Consider the following 22,430-nt stretch of genomic DNA (forward strand, 5'->3'; position numbering starts at 1 on the left):
ATACTATCACCTCTTGCCTTGCTCCAAAAAATGGACTCTTTACTGCATCCAGTGTCTACGTCTTCTACTCCTTTCTCCACAGTTCAGCCTAATGATCTTTTATAAATATATAACACCTTTCAATTACTACTCCTTGTTTTTAAAATAAAAGCCACAACATGTAGCATGATCTCTAAAGCCTGGAATGATCCAGTTCCTGTATACCTTATCTTTTATTACCACACCTAGCTCTCCACATTTCAGAAACATTGGGCTTCCTTCTGTTCCTCTGACAGCCTGTGCTTTTCCCTACATTAGGGCCATTTTACCATTTTACTCATGCCATGTTACCAGTCTCAAGTAATTCATTCCCTCTTCAACTAGTTTGCTAGTTTTCTTCTTCTTAAACTTCAGAGCTCAGTATAGAAATCACTTCCTCAAGAAAGCCATCCTTGACTACTGAGACTATGCCAACTCCCCGCACCCCGGCGCCCCCCCCACCATCCCAGAGTATCAACTGTGAACATTTCCCACAATGGCGATTCAGTCATTAATTAGTTGTTTAATATCACCCTCAAGAGCTGGAAGTAAACACTTGGATGATGGGCATCAACCATACCTTGATATATGAGAATAAGGTTAAGAACAGTGATATCTGTTGTCTCCTCTTCTGCGCATGATCCTTCCTGGCACCTCCCCTCCCTTCCCCTAACGTACTCATCCACACATACTCACATACACAGCCTAAGCAATTTTACTTTTGTGCTAACCTAGACCAGAGAGAGCTGAAGCATCATAGAGAAGCAGTGAAGGCAAAAGTTATCAGGTCTTCAGGGACAAGCAAAGATAATGGTTCAAAGTGGTAACAAGTGACAAACTGGACATTTAAGAACCCCTAAAACTCCTCAGAAATGTCTCCAAGACTATTAGCTTTCTGACAGTCAGGAAGGATTGGAAGATAGGTTTTTTGTTTTGTTTTGTTTTAGTTATTAAAGAAAATGATACTCCAACTGGAGACTGGGGATGTTCAGACTACCTAGAAAGTGAAGACCACCAACATAAGAATGAAAGTATTTCTTTAAGAGAATGCAGAGAAGACAATACTCAGCCAAGCTGAGATGTCTTGTGGAATGTGTTATATACAAAACTAGATAGTGATGCAATAAATGTCAGGGCAAGAGAAATATAACTTGCCCAAGAAAAGAGTTTGAGAAAGAAGAAATCTGAGAAAACTTTGCCAACCAGACTACAGCCAAAATTAATTGAATTCGATTAGCCAAGGTTTCTGAGGTTTGGGAGGAAAAGTGTGTACAAATTAGTGAGCACTGCATCGTTGTACAGGTCTTATTAGGAACAAGGGGAAAAACAAGAAAACTAATATTAAATTTAAAGACAAAGATTCTTTGGGAAAACAGAAATGATGAAGGATAAAATACTTCCTGAGAAGCACAGCTGAGAAGAAATCATGAGCCACTCACTTAATATGAGTATTGACAATAATAAGAATAGTTAGTGGTCACTGAGTGTCACTATATATGTGCCATGTACAGTACACGACACTTAAAACGCTGCCACCAATCCTCAGAGTGATCCTGCCAGGCGGATAATCTCTCTCTCTTAAGGTAGGAAACTGAGGTTAGAAAAGATTGTCTCCCCCAAAGACACACATTTAGACCAGTTTAAACCCAGTCCTGTCCAGTTCTGAATGCCAGGCTATTTTTTAACCAGTAAACACTGCTTCTCACTCAGAGGAAAAACAATTAAAACTGAAAAGACATGGATCTATAACTTCTTTATAATTTTGGTTTTGTTGATGGATGCAGACGAGAGGATTTAAAATGTGTAAGAAGCATAATTTTAAATATATTTGATCAAAACCTGTAACATTAAAATAAATAATACAAGTGAAGCCTATGACAAATATAAGGTACAAGAGAAATCAGTATGATAGCTATTTAAGTGTCAGGCTTCAACGGACTAAGTATTCTAATTTACATAAATTTAAAAGGCTAGAAGCCATCAGTGCTTATTTTCCTCATTTAATGTGTCCCAGGTACCGTGCTAAATCCCTCCCATCCTCTAAGAGAAGGATTATGTCTATTTTACAAGTGCAAATACCACGTCAAAAGGATTAAGTGATTTACCTGGTAGTCCTCGGGACTGAAGGCAGTCAATGACACTGTTCTAAATTCCGCCATAACCCTCCCCAGTAGTCCTTGGGCGCGGACGACCAATAACCTAACTTCTCCGTCTTCCTCCTGCACGGTGACGTGTGGAACACCGCTTGCCGGCAGAGTCATTGTGTCCTCAGGCTGGGGCGGCCGCCCTGTGGAGAACTGCAGCAAGCCTGGCGGATACAAAGAAAGGCAGTGCATTCTTGCCCCAATTATCTGTCGAAGAATTTCTTATTCATTTGAAACAATCTTGCACAAAATCCTGTTATTTTGATCAACAGGATAAAATTGTGAGGGTTTTCACCACCCTTGGAAAAGATTTGATTAACATGCTTGTGGCACAATTAGGTTAAGTTTTCAGAATATTAAAAATTAAAAGGATAATTTTCCTTGTCGCTACCCAAATAAAGCTTTTTTTTTTTCACAAAACATCAATAAAAAGAATAGTGATGGAGTTTAAGATATATATTATCAAATATTTACTCCTATTTGACTCTCTAGAATTCATTCTTGAATTTATAGTGGAACATAATTAATGGCACCATAAAGGAGTTGCAACACATTTTTTAAAAATTTACATATGAAAATCAGAGTTGAAGAGCCTCCCACATTTCTTACACCGACCTTTTAACAGATGATCTTGCCTTATTCTTACAAAAGAACTATTACTTTTCAATGCAGAAAAGAGTTTCAATTTATTAGGAGAGACAACTATGATGGTTTCCCAATTAAGAAAATTATCATTTTTTCAGCATAAGATAAAAAGAAATTAATATAAACAAACAGTGATAACTCCACTTCTTGAGGCTTAATAAAATATAAATGACAAAGGACTTCAATTAGTTAGGTGTTAACATATCACAATAGGATAATTTTTTAAATTAAAAAAATTGATAGGCATGAATAGAAATTCTTTTTTCATTTTAAATAATACTGTGTACACTTTTCAAAATATATTATTAAACTTAAGAAATTGATCTTTCTTTCATAAACAGTATCCCTCAAAATGGCAGCTTGCAAGTTAGAGGGTCCAAAGGAGTTCTTCTTCAATCATTTGCAAGAAGTCCCTGAAGAAGTTCTCAACAAGACCATGTCCCCCGGAGAAGAGGGATTCATCCTGTGAAAGGGCTTGGTTACCGTATGGATGATCACTAGCTTGGATGGTGACATCTGTCGTCTCCTTTTCAGGATCTATGCTTGCACCACTGGTGGGAGTTGAACCTAGTCTCCCATCTCCAGGAATTGCAGAAACCAGTGTCACCCGGAAATACTCATTCAGCTCAGGAATATCATCATCAAGAACATATATATTCAGGACCTACAAATATAAAAATCCAGAGGCAGTATGCAATGAGGCATGTAGAAATTATTTACCACCTAGTTGGAGAAAATAAAATAGCCAATTAAATTATATTTAATTGAAGTTACCATTTAAGGTGACTGATTTCTACACAAACTTAAACACGAAAAGAGAGAGGAAGAAAGATCTGAGAAAACAATTCTTTAAATGATAATGGGTGCTGAACAGTAACATTTTCTGTTTAAAATATCCAATTTGCATATTAATATCATACTATCTACGATATATTTATATATCAATACAATATCATATATTCTTTGTACCAAAGACGGTGGTATTACCAACCTCGGAATAAGAGTTCCTAATTAAGGAACTGCATGTTATCTGACAGGATGAAGCAGAAGAGTAAGAAAGGGCAACACACACATGCCTAGCTCCTGCCTAAGGAAAGCCTGACATACTCAGTAGCAGCATTTTAGAAAACACATTCACAACGGGCCTTAGAAGTCCGGCCTACGCAATCTGTCCAAAAAAGTTATGAAAGGAAGAGCAGTAACTCAGCCATGCTCTAAAAAATTTCAGTCAAAATCTAAAGTGAAAAAACAATTCCTCCATCTGTTATTAATTGAGCAAGCACGTTTTGACATCTTTGTAGGTGTAGATGTAGTGCCAGGGTTAGAAATGGCCCCAGTCCCTAAAGACTCACAGTCTATTGCAGGAGAGAGACCTACAGAAAAACGTTTAAAATGCAACGTAAAAATGTCATAATGGAGTTGCATACAAAGTAAACTGAGAAACAACCAACTCTTCCTGGTAAAGGTTTTCAACACATGTGAAGTGAGTCTTAATGAATTAGTGGCAGTTGTAAATAGTAATGGGGAAGGACATTCCAAGTAAAAGAAACAACACTGGCAAAGGCGCAGGTGTATGAGAGATTATGGCAGAGAGAGAACGGCAATTAGACCATTAAGGGTGGAGCAGAAGATAGGGCTGGATGCATAATCAGAAGTCACATTATAGGGACTTTTTATGTCATCATAAAAAAATAATGAACTTCATTCCCTAGACACTGGAGCAAAACTGAAGAATCGCAAGCAGGAGACTAACAAAATGAGAATTCCATTCTAGAATAAGTATCGTGGCAGAATGCAAACGGGGTGGACAGAGCAAGAAAGGATGCAGGGGTTGAGTTAGGAGGTGACTGATCATAAATAATGAGATTCTGAGCTAAAGCAGTGACAACAGAGATGAAGAAAAATAGCAGATGGATTTGAGATTGTTCTGGAGATGGAAGACCCGGGCCTTGATGGGAGTGAGAGATAGGAAGGAAGGAAAGATGCCTTCCTGGTTTCTCTCAGAAAGGAGGGTGACAGCAGCCTGAAAATAAGCTCTAACTCCAAATGCAGTGTCCAAAACACTAGCCATTGGGCCTAAAGGCATTTGGAGAACTTTTTCTTTTTAATGTATTTTTTCTACAGATTTTGATTCAACAGGTCTGAGGCAGAATCTGAATTTGGCTTTAATGTTCATTTTAATCAAATTTTTAATTAAGAAAGCAAGACACAGCACAGCCAATGTGCTCAGAGGAGAAGTATAAAAATGACCCCTACTACCCAAATCATGTCCTTGTTCTTGAACTAAAGGCAACAATAAGTAGTCTAAGATTTAAAATGTCTTGCCCCTAGAAAGTAAGCCAACAAATGTTGCTATGAAAAGTAACATGAAAACATCAAGATTACATTAAAAATGAAGCAATAAATATTTTTAAAGTGTTGAAGCATACCAAAGTAATCATTCGTTTTAGTGAAATGAAGAGTTTGAAACTGAAGACCTTATCAAGGTACAAACGTATTTCACATAATGATTCAGTACACAACACAATATTTACCTTTACTATATGTGATACACTCCGCTATTTTCTATTCTATTTTTTTGAATCTGGGTTATAACTCACCGAATTGATTTCATAACTAATGGTCCATTTAATAAAACTTAAAAAACACATGTCCAGTGTACTTTTCTGTACTGCAGAGAAACACATACATACACACACACACACACACACGCACACACACACACACACACACACACACACACACACACACTCTTTCCAGACTCCCTTGCAGCTAGGCTTCTAACTGTGAGTTAAGTATATTCTGTTAGACACACTCCCCAGAGATCTGGAAGGCAGCAGCAAAGCTGAGGCCACCTTACTGCTGTTTGTGCTGGAAAGCACAGCCATGGAGCATCAGCAAACACGTCAGTATCCAGTCCCTGGCTATGTAAGACTGAGAGGCTGGTGTAGATCCAGCAGGCATGGTGTTATAAACCACCCCACTATTCAATGTTATTATTTTTGCTTTAAAGGTCAAACATTTTTAAAGTAATTAAAAAATGATAGAAGAAAATACTTTAAATAAATCTTGATAGGAGCAGATACAACTATTTTCCTGACCAAAATTTGATTAACTCTATCTCTTCCAAAATGTATACAATCCACTTTATAAAACAATGGTTCCAAGTTATATTTTTATTTTAAAATTGGTAAATTTTCCAAGGTAAAATTTTGGAGATCAACTCTACTCTCCAAGTAGGAATATTAAACTATTACCACGTACTATCATTAGTACTTGATAAAAGAAAGAGCACTTTAAATCCAAAAGAGAAGTAAAAAGACTGCATTAGAAGAAAATACAGTCCTTGAAATTGAATAATTTTAGCCTTATGAAAACTCACTAATTGTCTTAATTTTCCTCATTTTATCAAAAACCAACAAAACATTTATCGTGGATCTACATGCACACTGCCGCTGGGGACATTTGTCATGAACCACTTAATTTGTTTCCTTGTTATCCAAAATGACAGAGATTTGATCAGTCTCCTTTAGCTCTAACTCTTTAAATTTTAAGAATATTTTAAATCTTCCTTCAATTTTATCTTTTTTTACCCAATTAACTCCTAAATCCCTTAGAAATTTCCTCAAAGATTATATTTGCAAGGCTTAAGTTATTTTACTATTTATTCCTGATGACCGATAAGTTATTTACATTTTTAATGAAAAATTATACTAATATGAATATTCCAACATGATAGAAAAAAGAATGTAAAAAAATTCTGATAGAGGAGGAGGTCACATCATGATTTCACTTACAAGAAGTGCCATTTATTTCTGAAGCTTCTATTCAGAAATGAGACTATGCTTCATGGAAAGATTTTTAATAAAATGAGATCACTTGTACTTTCAAATCAAAGAAAATTACTTCATTTTTCCAAATTTAAAAATGAAATGAGATTACAGTTATAAATACTTCTCATTGGCTGATTAGAAGAGTACCATTAAGAATTCTGCAATTTCCCATCGCATCAGTGATAACAAAAAACCCACAATGACAAAACTTTAAGCTATACCATTTTCATTATATTGGAATTAAACAACAGGCAAAACTATAACACACATCATTCAAAATCCTTCATTTTTCTTCACATAAATAAATACAAAAATATCTTATACCATGATACATACCTAATCCCCTAAATATTTTAAATTGCTTAAACAGCAAGAAGCTGTAAATAAGTTACAGAACAAACAGATCAGGAAAAGCCTTCCAGGAGGCTTTGGAAGAAACAAAGAAGGCAGGGTTTACCTCTGATCTCTGCCAAGGAAGGAACGTGATAGTGCCGCTGGCATTAGCAAAATCATCCACAAGGTAATTAATGCCGTCAGATTCGATCTGCGAGATGGTGTAGAAAACGTGCACGTAATCCAGAGCTCCCCTGGTCCGCTCCACCACACACGAAATGGTGGATCCCTCCTCTGCAATCTGAAATTGAACATAAATTATTTTTAAGTATATACCGATTCGAATCAGTGATAAAATTACAATGCTTTCATGAAATCCTTTGATCATAAACTTAATTCTATAACTTTCTCCCACTCTAAAACGGCCTCTACATTCCTCCACGTATATTTCTGACTGCTAAGAAATATTTATAACCATTCGTTTCTCTTTCCTTCCTTTACAGGGATAAATAAAACAAAAAGAATTATAATCAGTTAACGGTACATGTAATTCAATCATTGATACCTCCTGTGTTAGCTATGGTGCTAGATGTCATGGTTATACAAGATTTTTTTTAAAAAGCGCAGCCCTTTCTCTGAATAACTCCAAAGCAGACGTCAAATTCAAAATTTGATGATGAGTTCAGCACAGACTAACCAAATGGGGGCAGAAGTTAAGGGAAAAGGGTGGGACACCACATTAGTGAGAACATTCTAGGCATGGACATAAGAAGTAATAGAAGGGATTTGGTAAAATCACTTTGAAGGTAGTACGAGGTACCAAGTGGGGAGAGCCTGGAGAAATGCCTGATGGGGAGACAACAGTCAGGTCAAGGAGGACATTTATGTCCTGCTTACTGTCTTTTCAATATTTTTGTCATATATGCATATATATGTATCAACACGTGTGTGTGTGCATTTTTTCATGGGAAAATATTTTTATCTAAATACTTGAAGATAATGCTTAAAAATTATATGGAGCAAGAAGTTGGAATATCTTTTAGAATAAGGTTTTCATACACAAATTCTCAGTCTCTTAATTCAATTTTATTTTTACGTTAGCAAACATATATATAATTCATAAAAAAAGAACTAAAACTGAATGAATAGAGCACAAAATACAAATCTTAATATACATAATGTCACTCTATTTTTCATATCAATCGTAAGCACCTGTGATCAACATTAGATAGAGCTATTTTGGTGCTGACATTAGGGTTGGAGAGATTTGCAATTTGTTTACAAACAGCAATAGTTAAAACAGTGATGAATGAGCATGGAAGCATCAGGAGATGTTCCAGTAGATCCTCTCAGTTTCACTGAGTATCAGCACTCCTACTCTGAAGTGTAGCAGTAACCCCAGTGCCTCATAGTAAGCAAGATCAGGCCCCCTGGGGCAGCACTGTAACTCCTTTATTTGCCTGCTAGTCCACTGACATAAGAAGCCCACAACGACCAGGGGACTGTTGAGTGGAGCCCTCAGTGTGCCTCCTTGTGGACATCCCCTGATCCAGCCAGAACCAGAACTTCTAAACCAGTGGAGCCTAAAGCATGGGAGCAGGAAGCACAAATTCTGGCAGGAGGTCACTGGGCGTGATGGAGATAGGGCCAGTCTAACTTCTACCTCTTGCTTCCAGAGCCCATGTAGGCTAGTTACTGGGGACAAAGAACCAGATATCAGCCATTGGATACACATACTGGATCCTGGAGGACAAATCCAACCCTAAAGATGTCGTCCCTGCGCTGACACCTTGGTTGAGTCTTTTAACAGGCCATCCTATTGTTGTACTAGGCCAGCTGCTTTCAGGTGATGTGGTATATGGTAAGGCCAGGGAATCCTATGACTTATGCCATTGTTACACCTCCTTCACATGAAACAAGTCCCTTTGAGGCAATGTGATACAGGTTCCCAGTGGATATGGCAGGCCTTCTTCCTACAGCCTTCAGATAATGGTCTGGCAGAGGCACTAAGAAATTAAACTCATGAGCTAAAGTAAGTATTAATCCCAATAATAAGAGTTGCTGCCTCCTCTGGAGTAATAAGGCCTGGCTGGGATCAATCTACCACTGAGCAGCTCATTGGAGAGTGTTTAGCCCTGGTCTCCGCTGCTTGCTGTTTGGACATTCAGCAGCAACAGTTGCTAGATCAGTCTTGGTAAGAGGAAGCTCTTGGTAAGAGGAAGCTCAGTTGTAAGGCCCATGCAGAGCTTTGGTCCCTGCCATCACTAGCTTAAGGGTTTTTTTCAAGCATAAGCGATATTTGTTGTAGTATTTAAGTATTAAAACTTTATAGGGTAAAACTGTTTTTTTCTTAGGTCTCTATCTTTCTTTTTAAATTGTCACTAAGTCTTTGACTAGTGTTCTCCTAACCCATCTTTCCCATAAGTTCTGTGTTTTTCATTATGCAATTTGGCATAGTGTGGTGATTTTTAGGAACCCACCTATGACATTATGGCAGAACTGACTGTTCTGAGGGTGAGGCCCTCCAACTCTAAGAAGCTGGTGAAAAGAGGAAGCAGTAAAGAGACCAGGTGCTCAATACAGCATCTAATTTAATTTCCACCTAGGCATCTACAACAGCAGTGTCATCATAGCCGAATGGCACACAAACAAACGTGTGGTGGAAAGAATATGGCTTTAAGCTCAAACAGTCCTGAGCTTCTTCACGCTACAATTTATCAAGCATTCTCAGTCCCAGGGATCTCTTCCTAAAATGAAGATCATACGGTCTCATGGATTTTAGTGGCAATTAAACAAGTTCCTTACATGGTACTTAGCAATATATTAAGTGCTAAAAAAAAATTTCTACTTCTTCCCCTTAAGATACAGACACACATACACAATAACAAAAAATGCCACATGAAAACACTCCCTCATTTTATCAAGAAATATATATGCCTACATATTGAAAAAGCAAACTAATTCCCATGTATTACATCACAATGGGAACAGATTTGCTCCATTTTTCTGCCCCAAATTTTAATCAGAATGAATATTTTTAATGAGCTAAATTAATAAACTTTTAATCCTAACATGTGAACATTCAACCTTTCACTTTTCAGGAAGAGGCATGGATTAAATAGATCCAAAGATACACTCGAGAATCTGGGATATTTCCTTACAACTTTTTACCAAGTCAGGGAGTATTACCACGCAGCATCCAGGACTAAGAAAGGAGCTTTTTGCTTGCAGGAATCGCATGGGTTAAGTTATGTAACTAAACTTTCATTTAGTAAAGCCTTCATCAAAATCTATCACCTACTAACTGTTTTCAGTTTTAAAAAGAAGAAAAAAAAGACTATCCATATCCAATACAGTTGTGTGGAGATATGTGCTATATTCAAAATTTCACAGAAAATTTAACCGATTAATAATTTATACAATAAAGTAAACTCCATTTAGTTCCAATTAGGGAAGAAGCTTCAAACATCGAGTCCACTAAAAAATCACTGAGGATGCCTGGTAAAAATCCACCTTTCATATTTATGAATTTGCAGAGAAATGACATAATGCCTGAGATCTGCTTTAAAAAATACTTCAGCCAGTGGCTGGCCCCGTGGCCGAGTGGTTGGGTTTGCGCGCTCCGCTGCAGGCGGCCCAGTGTTTCGTTGGTTCGGGTCCTGGGCGCAGACATGGCACTGCTCATCAGACCGCGCTGGGGCAGCGTCCCACATGCCACAACTAGAAGAACCCACAACGAAGAATACACAACTATGTACCGGGGGGCTTTGGGGAGAAAAAGGAAAAAATAAAAAAAAATCTTTAAAAAAAAAAAAAATACTTCAGCCAAAAAGGATGAAACAAGATTGGCAAAAGGCTGATAAATGTTGAAGCCAGGTGATGAGTCACTGGGGTCCATTATTCTACTTTCTCTATTTTTGTGTGTCTATGAAACTTTCCATTTAAAAAAGATTTCTTATTTATTTATTTTTTTTCTGCTCTTTCTCTCCAAATCCTCCCAGTACATAGTTGCACATTCTAGTTGTGGGTCCCTCCAGTTGTGGCATGTGGGATGCCGCCCCAACATGGCCTAACGAGCAGTGCCATGTCCGCACCCAGGATCCGAACCAGCAAAACCCTGGGCCGCGGAAGTGGAATGGGTGAACCCAACCACTCGGCCATGGAGCCAGCCCCCCTAAAAAAGATTTTTAAAATTCAGCTTTTTACCTCCCCTTTCATCCCCCTGCCAGAGATTCTGATTCAGAAATGGGGTCCTGAATCAGGAATGGTGTTCAGGAACATGCATTAGATATTTCTGACCAAAGTGACCCATGCACAACACTTGGGGAAATATTAGACCAGAGGATGGAATGATTAATACCAGAAGATGATTAAGACATAGAGAATAAGTCGTTAAAAGATTTTGTCTACTATTAAAATATTTATCTAATTGACTTTAGAATAAAGATCCAAGCAAATGTTTAGGCCAGTATATGAAGGGGCATAACATCAAGTAGGAGTCATCAGAACCATCATCACTCAGTTTTTCACAAAAGAGTAATTATAAAGGTTAACGATGAGAAGAGTTTTTGAAATATATTTTTCTAGAAAAAAGAATGCACTCTTCTGAGCCATGAATTGGCTTTCTCTATTGAAACAGAAGATTAAAGCTAAACAATTAGACATCCAATTAATTTTTTATTGTGTTTCATGCTTGGGTGATGATCTGTGATATCAGATTATATCAATATCACTTATATCTAAAGGAATCTATTCACGTAACATATGGCAGGCATTTAAAAACAAATACAGTCCAAGTTAAGAAATACTCACATTTTTACAAAGATCCTCTCAAAATGTCTCTAAATTTATTCTTAAGCCGTGAGTTTATAAATATAAAACATAATCCAAGTATTAGTTATAAAAGTAAAATAATGAGACTAGCAAGTACTATGAATGACTATGAAAAGCAATCTCATTATAATTATGTGGTATACAAAATTTCAGGATATACAAAAACGGTGCTAAAATAAGGTGGAGAGAAAATAACGTAAAAAGTACACAATAACAATACAGAGAAGGCAACACAAAAATGTGGTCACTAGGCTACAGATCCAACAAAAATCAATCATCCATTAATATAGATCCCACTTGGAACCCAAAGAACTCCATGGCATGCCCCATCAGGGCTCTACACTGCACATGGGGTCAGTCATGCTTTCAAGCACAATTCATTATGTACCTGCTAGTTGCAGGACATCACCGGTGTACTGGGTTAGGAGAGAACAAACGAAATAATTAGCATCTCTTTCAATACACCAAGGAGTAGACAATGCCATATTTTACATATTTTCATTATTTGTTTAAGATGTGATTATACTTTCATTTTAACCTTAATATTACGTTCTGTCACATCAATTTATGAAAAATGTAAAAGCATAACATAACCAAGAGAGATGTCTTTAAAGCATCTCTATTGCCTTCAGTATTTTTGAAAGGATAAGAAAAAAGTTAACCTTTCAATGTCGCTGCAACAACACAATAGAGAAGAATCTGTGGAAGTGACAGTGGTTTTCATTTCTGAAAATGAAGAAAATAACCATAAAATTTAAACTCTGAAGACAAACCCAGCAGTTCTCAAATATTTTAGTTTCGGGACCCCTGAACACTCATAAAAATTATTGAGAACTCCAGAGATTTTTGCTTACATTGGTGAAATCTGTTGATATTTACCGTTTTACAAATGAAAACTAAAAAAAAATTAAATATTGATATATTTACTCATTTAAAAAGAGCAATAATAAACTCACTGCATGCTAACATAAGCAACATATTTTATGAGATAACTATATTTTCTAAAAAAAATTAGTCATAAGGAGGCACTGTTTTACATTTCTGCAAATCTCTCTAATGTCTAGCTTAATAGAAGACAGCTAGACTCTCAGGTCTCCTTTTGCAACCAATTTGTCTGTTGCTATTTGTTATTTTGGTTGAAGTATACAAAGAATATCCAGCCTCACATAGATATATAACTGGAAAAAGGAGTATTTTAATAGTATTTTCAAAGTTTTGGGTATTCTTCCCCAATATTATATCAAAATTTGACAAATGGTAGTTTCTCAGAGTTTAGCTACAATATGGAATCATACTCTAATACATTAAAACCCATTGGTCTGCCTTGAACTTCGAATCAATCTTTAACCCAGGCATGCTTTTGTAACAATGTGCATTGATTATTTGGAAAATATTGGTTCACTGAGTTATACAGATCCTCCAAATGTTGACACATTTCATTAATAAATCACACTTGCTAATATCATTATCAATCTTATCCAAAAGTCTTTAAGTATTGGGAAACAAGCTCACTTTGGCAGACAAAAGTGTTCAAAATTTATAATTTTTGTTTGAAAGCTCGAATTTTTATCATTGGCAACAAGTACTGTCAGTTGTTTTCCTTGTAGTCACTGGCTCACTTCATTCATTTTCATGAAAATGTCTGCCAGATACCCAAGTCTGAATAACCAAAATTTGTCAGTCATTTTTTCAAGCAAAAACAGTGTTTAGTGAAAAGAGCAGCTGGTTTGGCTCACGACTCAATATCTGCATAATCATTTTTCTTCCATACAATTATGATCATGTTTTGTTAATGCAACCGAAGCACTTTCTTTATGTGTGCTTCTCATTTTGTTACATGGAATCTTAAAAAGATAGGTATTCAAGGGTCTAGATTTTATCAAATTTAATATTTTGTACTGCTCCATTGAAGATATTCTTAAGTTAAAGACGCACCTTTTAAACTGTGGGTGTGTGGTGATGAATAAAACAATGACAACAGTACAGTTCAATATCACAGCCTTGATTTGTACAAACACACTAGCAGCTAACGGTTTTGGCATCCACTGCTTTTGCAGTGCAAACGTCAATAAAATGAAAAAGACATCTTTGTATTTTACAAAATTAGGTCTGATCTTATAGAACTCCTGAAAGATCTCAGGAACCCTCAGGAGTCCTTGGGCTACACTTTGAGAACAACTTCAGTAAGCAACTAAGAAATATCACCACTGATGATGATGATAAAATTATTTCATATTATTCCCATCTTCAAAACACACGAAGATGAAGGTAAGAGTTCTAGACTTCAGAACATTTTCAGGAAGGAAAATTCTGTAATCTTCCTGACAACCAAATTCCAATGTTTGATCATTTAGACTCAACAACACTTTTCCTATATTAACCATCTAAACTTTTCTCTTTCTAATACAGATAGAGTCTACTTCTCTCTCATGTGGGCTTGGAGAAAAACCAATCATGTCCTCTTCTTTGTGACAGTTCTACTAGTATAGGTGTTGTGGCCTCTCTCCTGCAATCAGAGGTTTGACTGGCCCTGTTCAAGTTCAGAGACGTCTGGGAAGAGACAAAGCTGTATACCTAAGTCACATCGACACAATCTATCAATGGAAGTTGTGAGACAAGCCGGCATTGAAAACTTAACCATAATGGCCCAGAAAAACAGAAAAGCACTCAAAAATTATTCTTCACTTTACACAGGTTTTTAAAATTTATCTATTGCTTTGGTTTTTCCAGTTTGGTTGTTTCTGCAGTTTAACTGAATCTGAACGTGTTTTTATTTGTACTATGAGCCTTTCATGTCTCAATATTAAAATACATTCATAAAAGTTCAACAAAGGTTTACTGAGTACTCGCTATGTTCCATTCTATGTGCTAGAGATGCAATAATGAACAATAAGACCGTATGACACTCAGAGCTCTTTCATCTTTGTGGTGGAAAGGGAGAGCCAGTAAATAAGTAGACTTTCGAATAACAAAGGAAATTTAAGGGTGTGATCAATGCTACAAAAAAACTAAAAATAGCTGAAGAGATGGAGAGTGACCAGTTGGGAGAATATCTTTGGAACTGAGACCTGAACGACTAATTCTGAAGATCTGGAATAAGAATGTACCAAATAGAGAGGCTAGGAAGCACTGATGCCCTGAGACTAGAACTGAAACGGGGTAAGTCTGACTGAAACACAGTGACCAACGAGGAGAATTACACAAGAAGAAGTCAGAGCCATAGGCTGAGGCAGAGTCATGAAAGGAACTGAGGAGAAGCTGATTTTCTATGGCACCCTAATGGTTCTCACAACCTGATGGAAGCCATCTGTCTCTTTAAAAACAGAGATGGTGATACTAAAGACATAGGGGGAAAGACAATAGGTTAGAGGTTACGAGAACAGGTTCAAATTCCTGTTCCTCCATTGTACCTCAGGAGCAAAGAAAAAAAAAGGGAGAATTAATATTTATTAAACACTGGTAACTGCCAAGCTTTGAACCAAGAGTTTGATCCTGTTTCATTTAATTTAATTGGGTTATTTTCCCGGGTCTCTGATCCTTTAAAGTGGAGAGAGTAATAATTAATACTTGTTGTAGCTATATTATAGATAGTCAGAAAGGTACGTAAAACAACATGTAAAGTTCTTTGACAACTGAATATCTATTTCAAGGTATTATCATTATAGATAAACATATTTCTTTTTTAAGTTATAGATTTGTATGACATTTGTCTTCCTTAGTCTAGGATATTCTATGTCTGGCATAGAAAAGACCATTATTTGAAGATTTCTTATCACTGTCACCAAACAAAAGAACTAAGAGGGGCAATAAGACACTCCAGAGAGCCAGGCACCCCAACTTGGGCTACAAGGAGGACTACGACCTAGATATTTTTTCAAGCTCTACTCATTCATGCTTTCCTTAACCATTTCAATTTACATATACATCCTTGTAAGCCTATTAGAATCAACTTGCAAAGGGAAAGGCTCTCTTGTTCTTTGGCATCCTTTCATGGACATCGAGCTGTTACCATCACACATAACACCTGCGATGTAGTTTCACGAGATCTCACATTACTGAACAGGAAACCAAGATGATTACGAATCTTTGAAAACTTGGAAACAACTGATAAGGACAGTAAAATAGCCTAATGAATTAAGCTGGCCAAGAAGTCTGATAAGAAAGGCATTTACACCCAACGTGGTTGAGAATGTTGTAACTACTTAAGCATGTTTCACATGTGAAAAAAACTTAAAAAAAACACATTTTAAGAAAGTTTCAATTACAATCATTCACAGAAGCTTTAAATAAATATTATTTCATTTGCTTATGTGGTAACAAAACAGCAGCCAAAAACTAAATTACCTATGGAGTATAATTATGCATTCTGTGAAGTGCATTAACTTTAAAGATAACTGGTAAAGTTTCATTTGCTAACGTGTGATTACTTCTATCAGCTCATTAAGCATCCACTTCAAACTGTGAACTTATAAGAGCAAAGGCTGTGTAATTTACAACTGCAATCACTGGCTCTAACATACTTCTGGGCTTAGAGTAAATACGCAATCTTCTCAAATGAAAGAAAGCCCACTTCCAAACAAATCCACTTGCAACCAATTTTTTTTTTTTAAGATTGCCACCTGAGCTAACAACTGTTGTCAATCTTTTTTTTTTTTTTTCCTGCTTTATCTCCCCAAATCCCCCCCGGTACATAGTTGTATATCTTAGTTGCAGGTCCTTCTAGTTGTGGCATGTGGGATGCCGCCTCAACATGGCCTGACAAGCGGTGCCATGTCCCCACCCAGGATTCGAACCGGCAAAACCCTGGGCCACCGCAGCAGAGCGCATGAACTTAACCACTCGGCCATGGGGCCGGCTCCTACAATGAATTTTTTAACTCCAAAATTTTCCAAGCTCACTACTTACCTCTGGTATACAAGCTCCTGTGAAGCCAAACAAGCCGTTGGCATTGTCACTTTTTTGTATTACTATTCTTGCTGTAGTATTTTCTTCAGAGATGCGAGCTCCTCCATATACAGAGACTAGTCTAAGAATGAATAATTCTTCTCCTTCCTCTTCATTGTCATCTCTTGCAGAAATAATGAAGGATTTGTTAGTTTCTCCCTGTCTGAACTCCAGATATCCAGAAACAGGGTGCAAATCACTCTTGGCTGGCATGGCATGAAGCTCATAAATTTCTTCAAGGGTCAGTTTCCGCTCATAGGACCTCACATCCTGCATCAGACCTGTAAATCTGTCTCTACCATTCACTCCTGCCCCAATTCTCAGTGTTCCAGGACCTGAAATTAGAGATGGGTTTAAATACTACCATATCCACAACTATGCTGTCTTAAATTACAAGCATGATTCAGAAAGTGAAGCAATTTTTTTGAAAGGTAAGTAAAGCCTTTCAAAACTGGAATACAATCAAATAAAGGCAATCTTCTGTTATGATGAAAAATGAATTAGTAATCACTGGCATGTAAGATATTTTGTATTAAAGGATATTTTTGTACATGTGTATGTATGTGTGTGTATACATATGTACGTATGTGTACATTTAGACAGACATTTCTTCCAGGAAATTTTAAAATTTCCTTTCACATAGAAGAATGGAATGATTCAATTCAGTCACAATTTTGAAAGTTTATTATTACTATTCTTTGAGAACTTCAAGGGTCTATCTGTTAGGAATTCATCTTGAGTTAAATAAAGTTGTGAGAATTCAGCAAAAGAAGTTTTTGTGGACCAAATACATTTCTTTATCCAAACAACTAATGCAATGGATGCAGAAAGAGAAATATTCCTTCCCAGGAACATTATATGTGAGTCTTAAGGACTTTTTCCTGATAACAACAACATGCAGCCTAACTATATTACTATATATCAATAACAACCCTTTTCAGGAATTCACTGATTCTTATTTCTTTACTTATTCCCTCTCCAATAACTCAACTAAAATATTTACGTAAGATGAGAGCTTGGAAGTGATTTGGGGAAAAAGTACAAGCAACATTTCTTATTGATAGCAACAATCAAGAGAGTTTTATAAGTCACTACCCAGATACCTCTTTCAGGGTAGTCACAAGTGTCCTGCACATTACTGCTGTGACTGTCCCCATGCCTTCTCCAAAAGTTCTCGACTGACTATATAGTAATGAGAGTGAAATATCTACAACAGGCAAAAATATGGATGAATCTCATAGGTAATATTGAGCAAAAGAAGCCAGACACTCAAGTATACACACTGCTCAATTCTATTTACATAAATTAAAAAACAGGAAAAGCTAATCTCATGCTCTTCGAAATGGCACTAGTAAGTGGGCAGGGTGATGCGTTAGTGACTGGAGAAGAGCCAAAGCGGGGCTTCGGGAATGCTGTTTCTTGATCTGGGGGCTGGTTACATGGGTGCTAAAACTGACGAACTTATAGTTTTAAAAAATTCATCTACCTGTACACTTATGACATGTACACTTTCATATATTTTGTAATATATAAATATATTTCATTAATAACTTTTAAAAATGTATATAGTTTTAAAATTTTCTTTCCAGGTTACAAATTACAAAAACAATACAGTCATGTGCCACATAACATTTCAGTCAACGATGGACCGCATATATAATGGTAGTCTCATAAGATTAGTACCATATAGCCTAGTGTGTAGTAGGCTACATCATCTAGGTTTGTTTAAGTACACTCTATGATGTTCACACAATGACAAAATTGCCTAACAATGCATTGCTCAATATGTGTCCCCGTCATTAAGCAACACATGACTATGTAAGTTCCTTGAAGTAAGCTCAACAGAGACAAGAAGCACCAGCTCTCACTTCCCCCACCTTTCCCATTCTCATTCTCCCACCATGCCATCACCAAAGGAAGCAATGTTAACAGATACACGTATATATTCACACAATCAAAAGGTGAATAATTTAATGCCATAGAGTGCTGTAAGCACAATCCTTGGAGCTAAATCGGTAGCGTGCACAAGCGATTCTTTTGTCCATCTTTTTTCCTAATAGGAAAAAAAAACACAGCCAGGCATCTAAGCCAGGAGGTTCAGAAGAAAAATATTCTATTAAGCGATAATCATATAAGCTCTGCTCTACTTTCTTACTAAATAAAAACAGGATCAAATCATAGGATGAATGGGCTGGGAGGGAATGGGTGATTATATTAGAGATAGACAACATTTGTGTGTAAACAAGAGCATTTGATCCAGCTTAAAGACAAAGATTATCATTTCAAAGCACTCCACAAAATTCAACAATTTACCTCCTGATACTATAAACCCCTGTAATTGCTGGGGTTTGTGATGTAATTTTTCTCTTCTGATTCCTCTTTAACCTTATCTCCACCACACTCCACCCCTAGCAATTCTGAGGTAGCAGCAGTTCCCCAGATACAATATGCCATTTCACATTTTTACACCTTTGCTCTTTTCTCTATGGGGAATATCTTGCCCCATCCCTCCTACTACCACAAGGGGAATAAATGTCCCTCCTTCGTAATTTTGAAGCAATCTGTTTGCGCAACTCTCTCCCAGAGCCTATTTCAGGTACCTCAAGGGCAAAGACTTTGCCTGATTCATTTCTGCAACACTCAGCACAGCACTTGTAGACTTGATAGACACATATTTTACTTAAGAAATTAAACCAATACACAAGCAGATTTTTAATATCTGTTAGTCTTTTTAAGAAATCAGAATTTTTAAAAATTCAAACTTCAGTGTCCTAGTTATAAAGATGACCCTCACCATCAGCAATGGCTTCTCCTTTTAGACTCTTGATTCCTCTGGGCATTGCATTTCCATCAAGGTAGAATTCAATGATACCATCATCCAGAATAATTAGAAGATGAAGCCAAACACTTTCTTCTAAATATTTCACAACTGTTGTCTTGGCAATATATGTAGCATTTGATCCCAAAGTTTTGTAATCAAGGGAAAGTGTCACATGGGATTCATTTGTTTGAATTTTTACCCCATAGTAGATACTTCCATTTCCATCATCCTTTGCTATAACAAATCCATTTGTATTGGCATTGGGCATTACCCAAGCTGAAAACGTGAAGTTGGCAATTGAGTTATTCCTGGAGGGATGGTATTTCGGATTAACAGTTCCAAATGCACCCTCTAGTCCACTAAAGTATAAAGCATCTGTTCCACTATGGTGACGCCGCATGTGCGGTTGTAAATGCACAGTGCTGGGGAAAACTCCAACCAGCAAAAAATCTATCATTGGAGGCAACCCAGCAGTGAACTCACTGGACAGTATTTCCCAGCCTACTCGTACATCACCAAAGTCACCCTGCTGCCTCAAAATGGTAAAGTTGGTAATATAAGACATATCATCTTCTGAGAGGACATCTTCTGCCACTTCCCTCTCTAAGCACTCAGGATCCAAGGTGAAAACTCCAAAGGGATCATCATTGAATGGAATCATTACTGTCACCTGGAGGTTGGTTCCTGCTAGTTGGCCCCCAGGACCTGGGGACCCACCTGCAATGAGAACATTTATAATCAATGAGAAACCAGAATTTGAAGTACTTTCTAGTATAAGGTGAAGACAAAAGGAATTTGTTAAGCAAACTTCTGGTTAAATAATTTACTCATTGATCAGAGAACAATAGTGTCACCATATGACTTTCACCACATTTTTCAGGGTTATTCCAGTTCAGTACAACTTCATTAACAACCAGTCAAGCCTGAAAAGAAGATATTAACTAGAGAGGTTTAATTCTTATGCTTAAAACCAAAAGTGATGGGAAAATTGATTGTTTAAATTATGGCACAAAGACCAAGCTTTAAGCTACCATTAATCTATACTTCCTAATTTCCATTAATGTTTTGTTAGAGACACGACATTTGAAATGGAAAAAATCTATTTACAAGTTTGAGGATAGATGTAAATCTCCAGCCATAAAACTTAACTAAGTTAAGACCACAAAATGAATGTTAAAAACAACACTTCTATCAAAAAGGGTATTTTGGTGGGGTCGGCCCATGGTTAAGTTTGGGACGCTCCACTTTGGCAGCCAGGGTTTGGTTACCGGGCATGGACCTGCACCACTCATTGGCAGCCATACTGTGGTGGCAACCCACATACAAAACAGAAGAAGTTTGGCATAGATGTTAGCTCAAAGAGAATCATCCTGAAGCAAAAAGAGGAAGACTGGCAACAGATATTAGCGCAGGGTGAATCTTCCCTCAGGAAGAAAAAGAAGATATTTTGACATTTAAAGTCAGATAATTAAGATAAACTTACTTCTTCATTAATTGCATTTTCTATACAGCTCTAATTATTTAAGTATGAAATTTTGGTGATAAAATAAAAGAGATGGGAAAACACAGCACCTGAAATGTTTACAAGCTTTAAAATATAAAATTCATTGAATTCAGGAATTTTATCTGGAAAAGCATGAAGAATTATTGGTTTGGCTGCTTCTCCATCCATAAAATTAACAGTCCCTGAAGTTTCATAGAACTCTTGTCCAGGTTGCAAAGCAGAATCATTCTGAAACAGCTGCCAAGCCACAGAAACATTGCCAAAGTGTCCTCGGTGCCTCAAAATCCTACATAACAAATTAAAGAAAATTAATCTTTATGAAAAATGTATAAGTAGTGAATCTAACTCTAATGAGAGCTTTCTGTGTTATCTCAGGAATATACTTTTTCTATTTATCATCTTTAATATAAACCAGCCAGCCATTCTTTACTGAGCAACCATGAAGAATCTCATGGAAAAAGAAGAGCGTGGTAGAACTTTAAACAATAAGGTCTTAAAAGTCACAGTCTTCAAAGTCCAAACTGAAAGATAAATTCTAAGCCCAACTGAAAAATGCCTAGATGAGAACTGGCAAAAGTTCTTCAAAAGCAAAGTACAGGGTGAGGGTAACCACTTATCATTTGAGAAAAGAGTTCCAGAAGACTTTGGATAATTCAAGTCTCTCAGTCCTGACAAAGGATGGAAGTTGGGGTGAGGAGGGTGGGAGGATGATTTCTGCTTACCCACTAAAGTGTCAAGGTTTTTTTTTTTAACAAGTGGCAAGAGCATAAAAAAGTTTACAATTCATTCAGACTACCAATTTTGAAATTAATCAATTCTTAACCAATTTTTAAATTTGGAAAGATTAACAATTGTTCCAATTTTTGCATACTTAAATATTTTATTTTATTCTATCCAATTTTGAATTTTTCTTACACAAATAGGCTTACCAAAATGCATTAGTCTTTCCCTCCTCTACTGCTTTGTCTACGGGCTCCAAAGAGAAAATCCCATTTGGGTCATCATTAGCTTCAATTATCACTGTAGCTATTCCATATTGATATACTACAGTATCACCTAAATTAAAAATGGAAAATTAAAAGAACCAGTCAACTTACTGTTAAATTTGTGTTTTTAAATTAAGAAACAGTTTATAAGTAAATTCAAATATCCTCACCAAAGGTCATAAATAAATGAGAGAGAAAGAGTTGCCTAAATAAGTTTAATGTGACTTGTCTTTGAGAAAATGTTTAATTACAGAAGGACTACTTTGATGAAAAATGTGCAAGACACTTTTCTTTGCAAGAGGAATATGGCTTCAATAGTTTAATTAGAAATCAAAAACATAGCTTTTTCCAATTTCAAATTTTTGACAT

The 22,430-nt window shown here is 36.6% G+C and overlaps 1 protein-coding gene across 1 annotated transcript in view; it reads right to left on the reverse strand.

Moving 5' to 3' along the window:
* The window catches only part of ADGRV1 (adhesion G protein-coupled receptor V1), a 456,854-nt gene that overhangs the window by 411,575 nt on the left and 22,849 nt on the right, over positions 1 to 22,430 (reverse strand). The window contains exons 11-17 of the mRNA XM_046668226.1: positions 22,005 to 22,131; positions 21,144 to 21,361; positions 19,545 to 20,288; positions 16,712 to 17,085; positions 7,098 to 7,274; positions 3,291 to 3,471; positions 2,124 to 2,326 (exon numbers count right to left, since the gene is read on the reverse strand). Coding sequence (XP_046524182.1) covers positions 2,124 to 2,326; positions 3,291 to 3,471; positions 7,098 to 7,274; positions 16,712 to 17,085; positions 19,545 to 20,288; positions 21,144 to 21,361; positions 22,005 to 22,131 — 2,024 coding nt within the window. The remainder of the gene's footprint in view (positions 1 to 2,123; positions 2,327 to 3,290; positions 3,472 to 7,097; positions 7,275 to 16,711; positions 17,086 to 19,544; positions 20,289 to 21,143; positions 21,362 to 22,004; positions 22,132 to 22,430) is intronic.

The sequence above is a fragment of the Equus quagga genome, chromosome 7 (assembly GCF_021613505.1).
Source record: "Equus quagga isolate Etosha38 chromosome 7, UCLA_HA_Equagga_1.0, whole genome shotgun sequence".
NCBI lineage: Eukaryota > Metazoa > Chordata > Mammalia > Perissodactyla > Equidae > Equus > Equus quagga.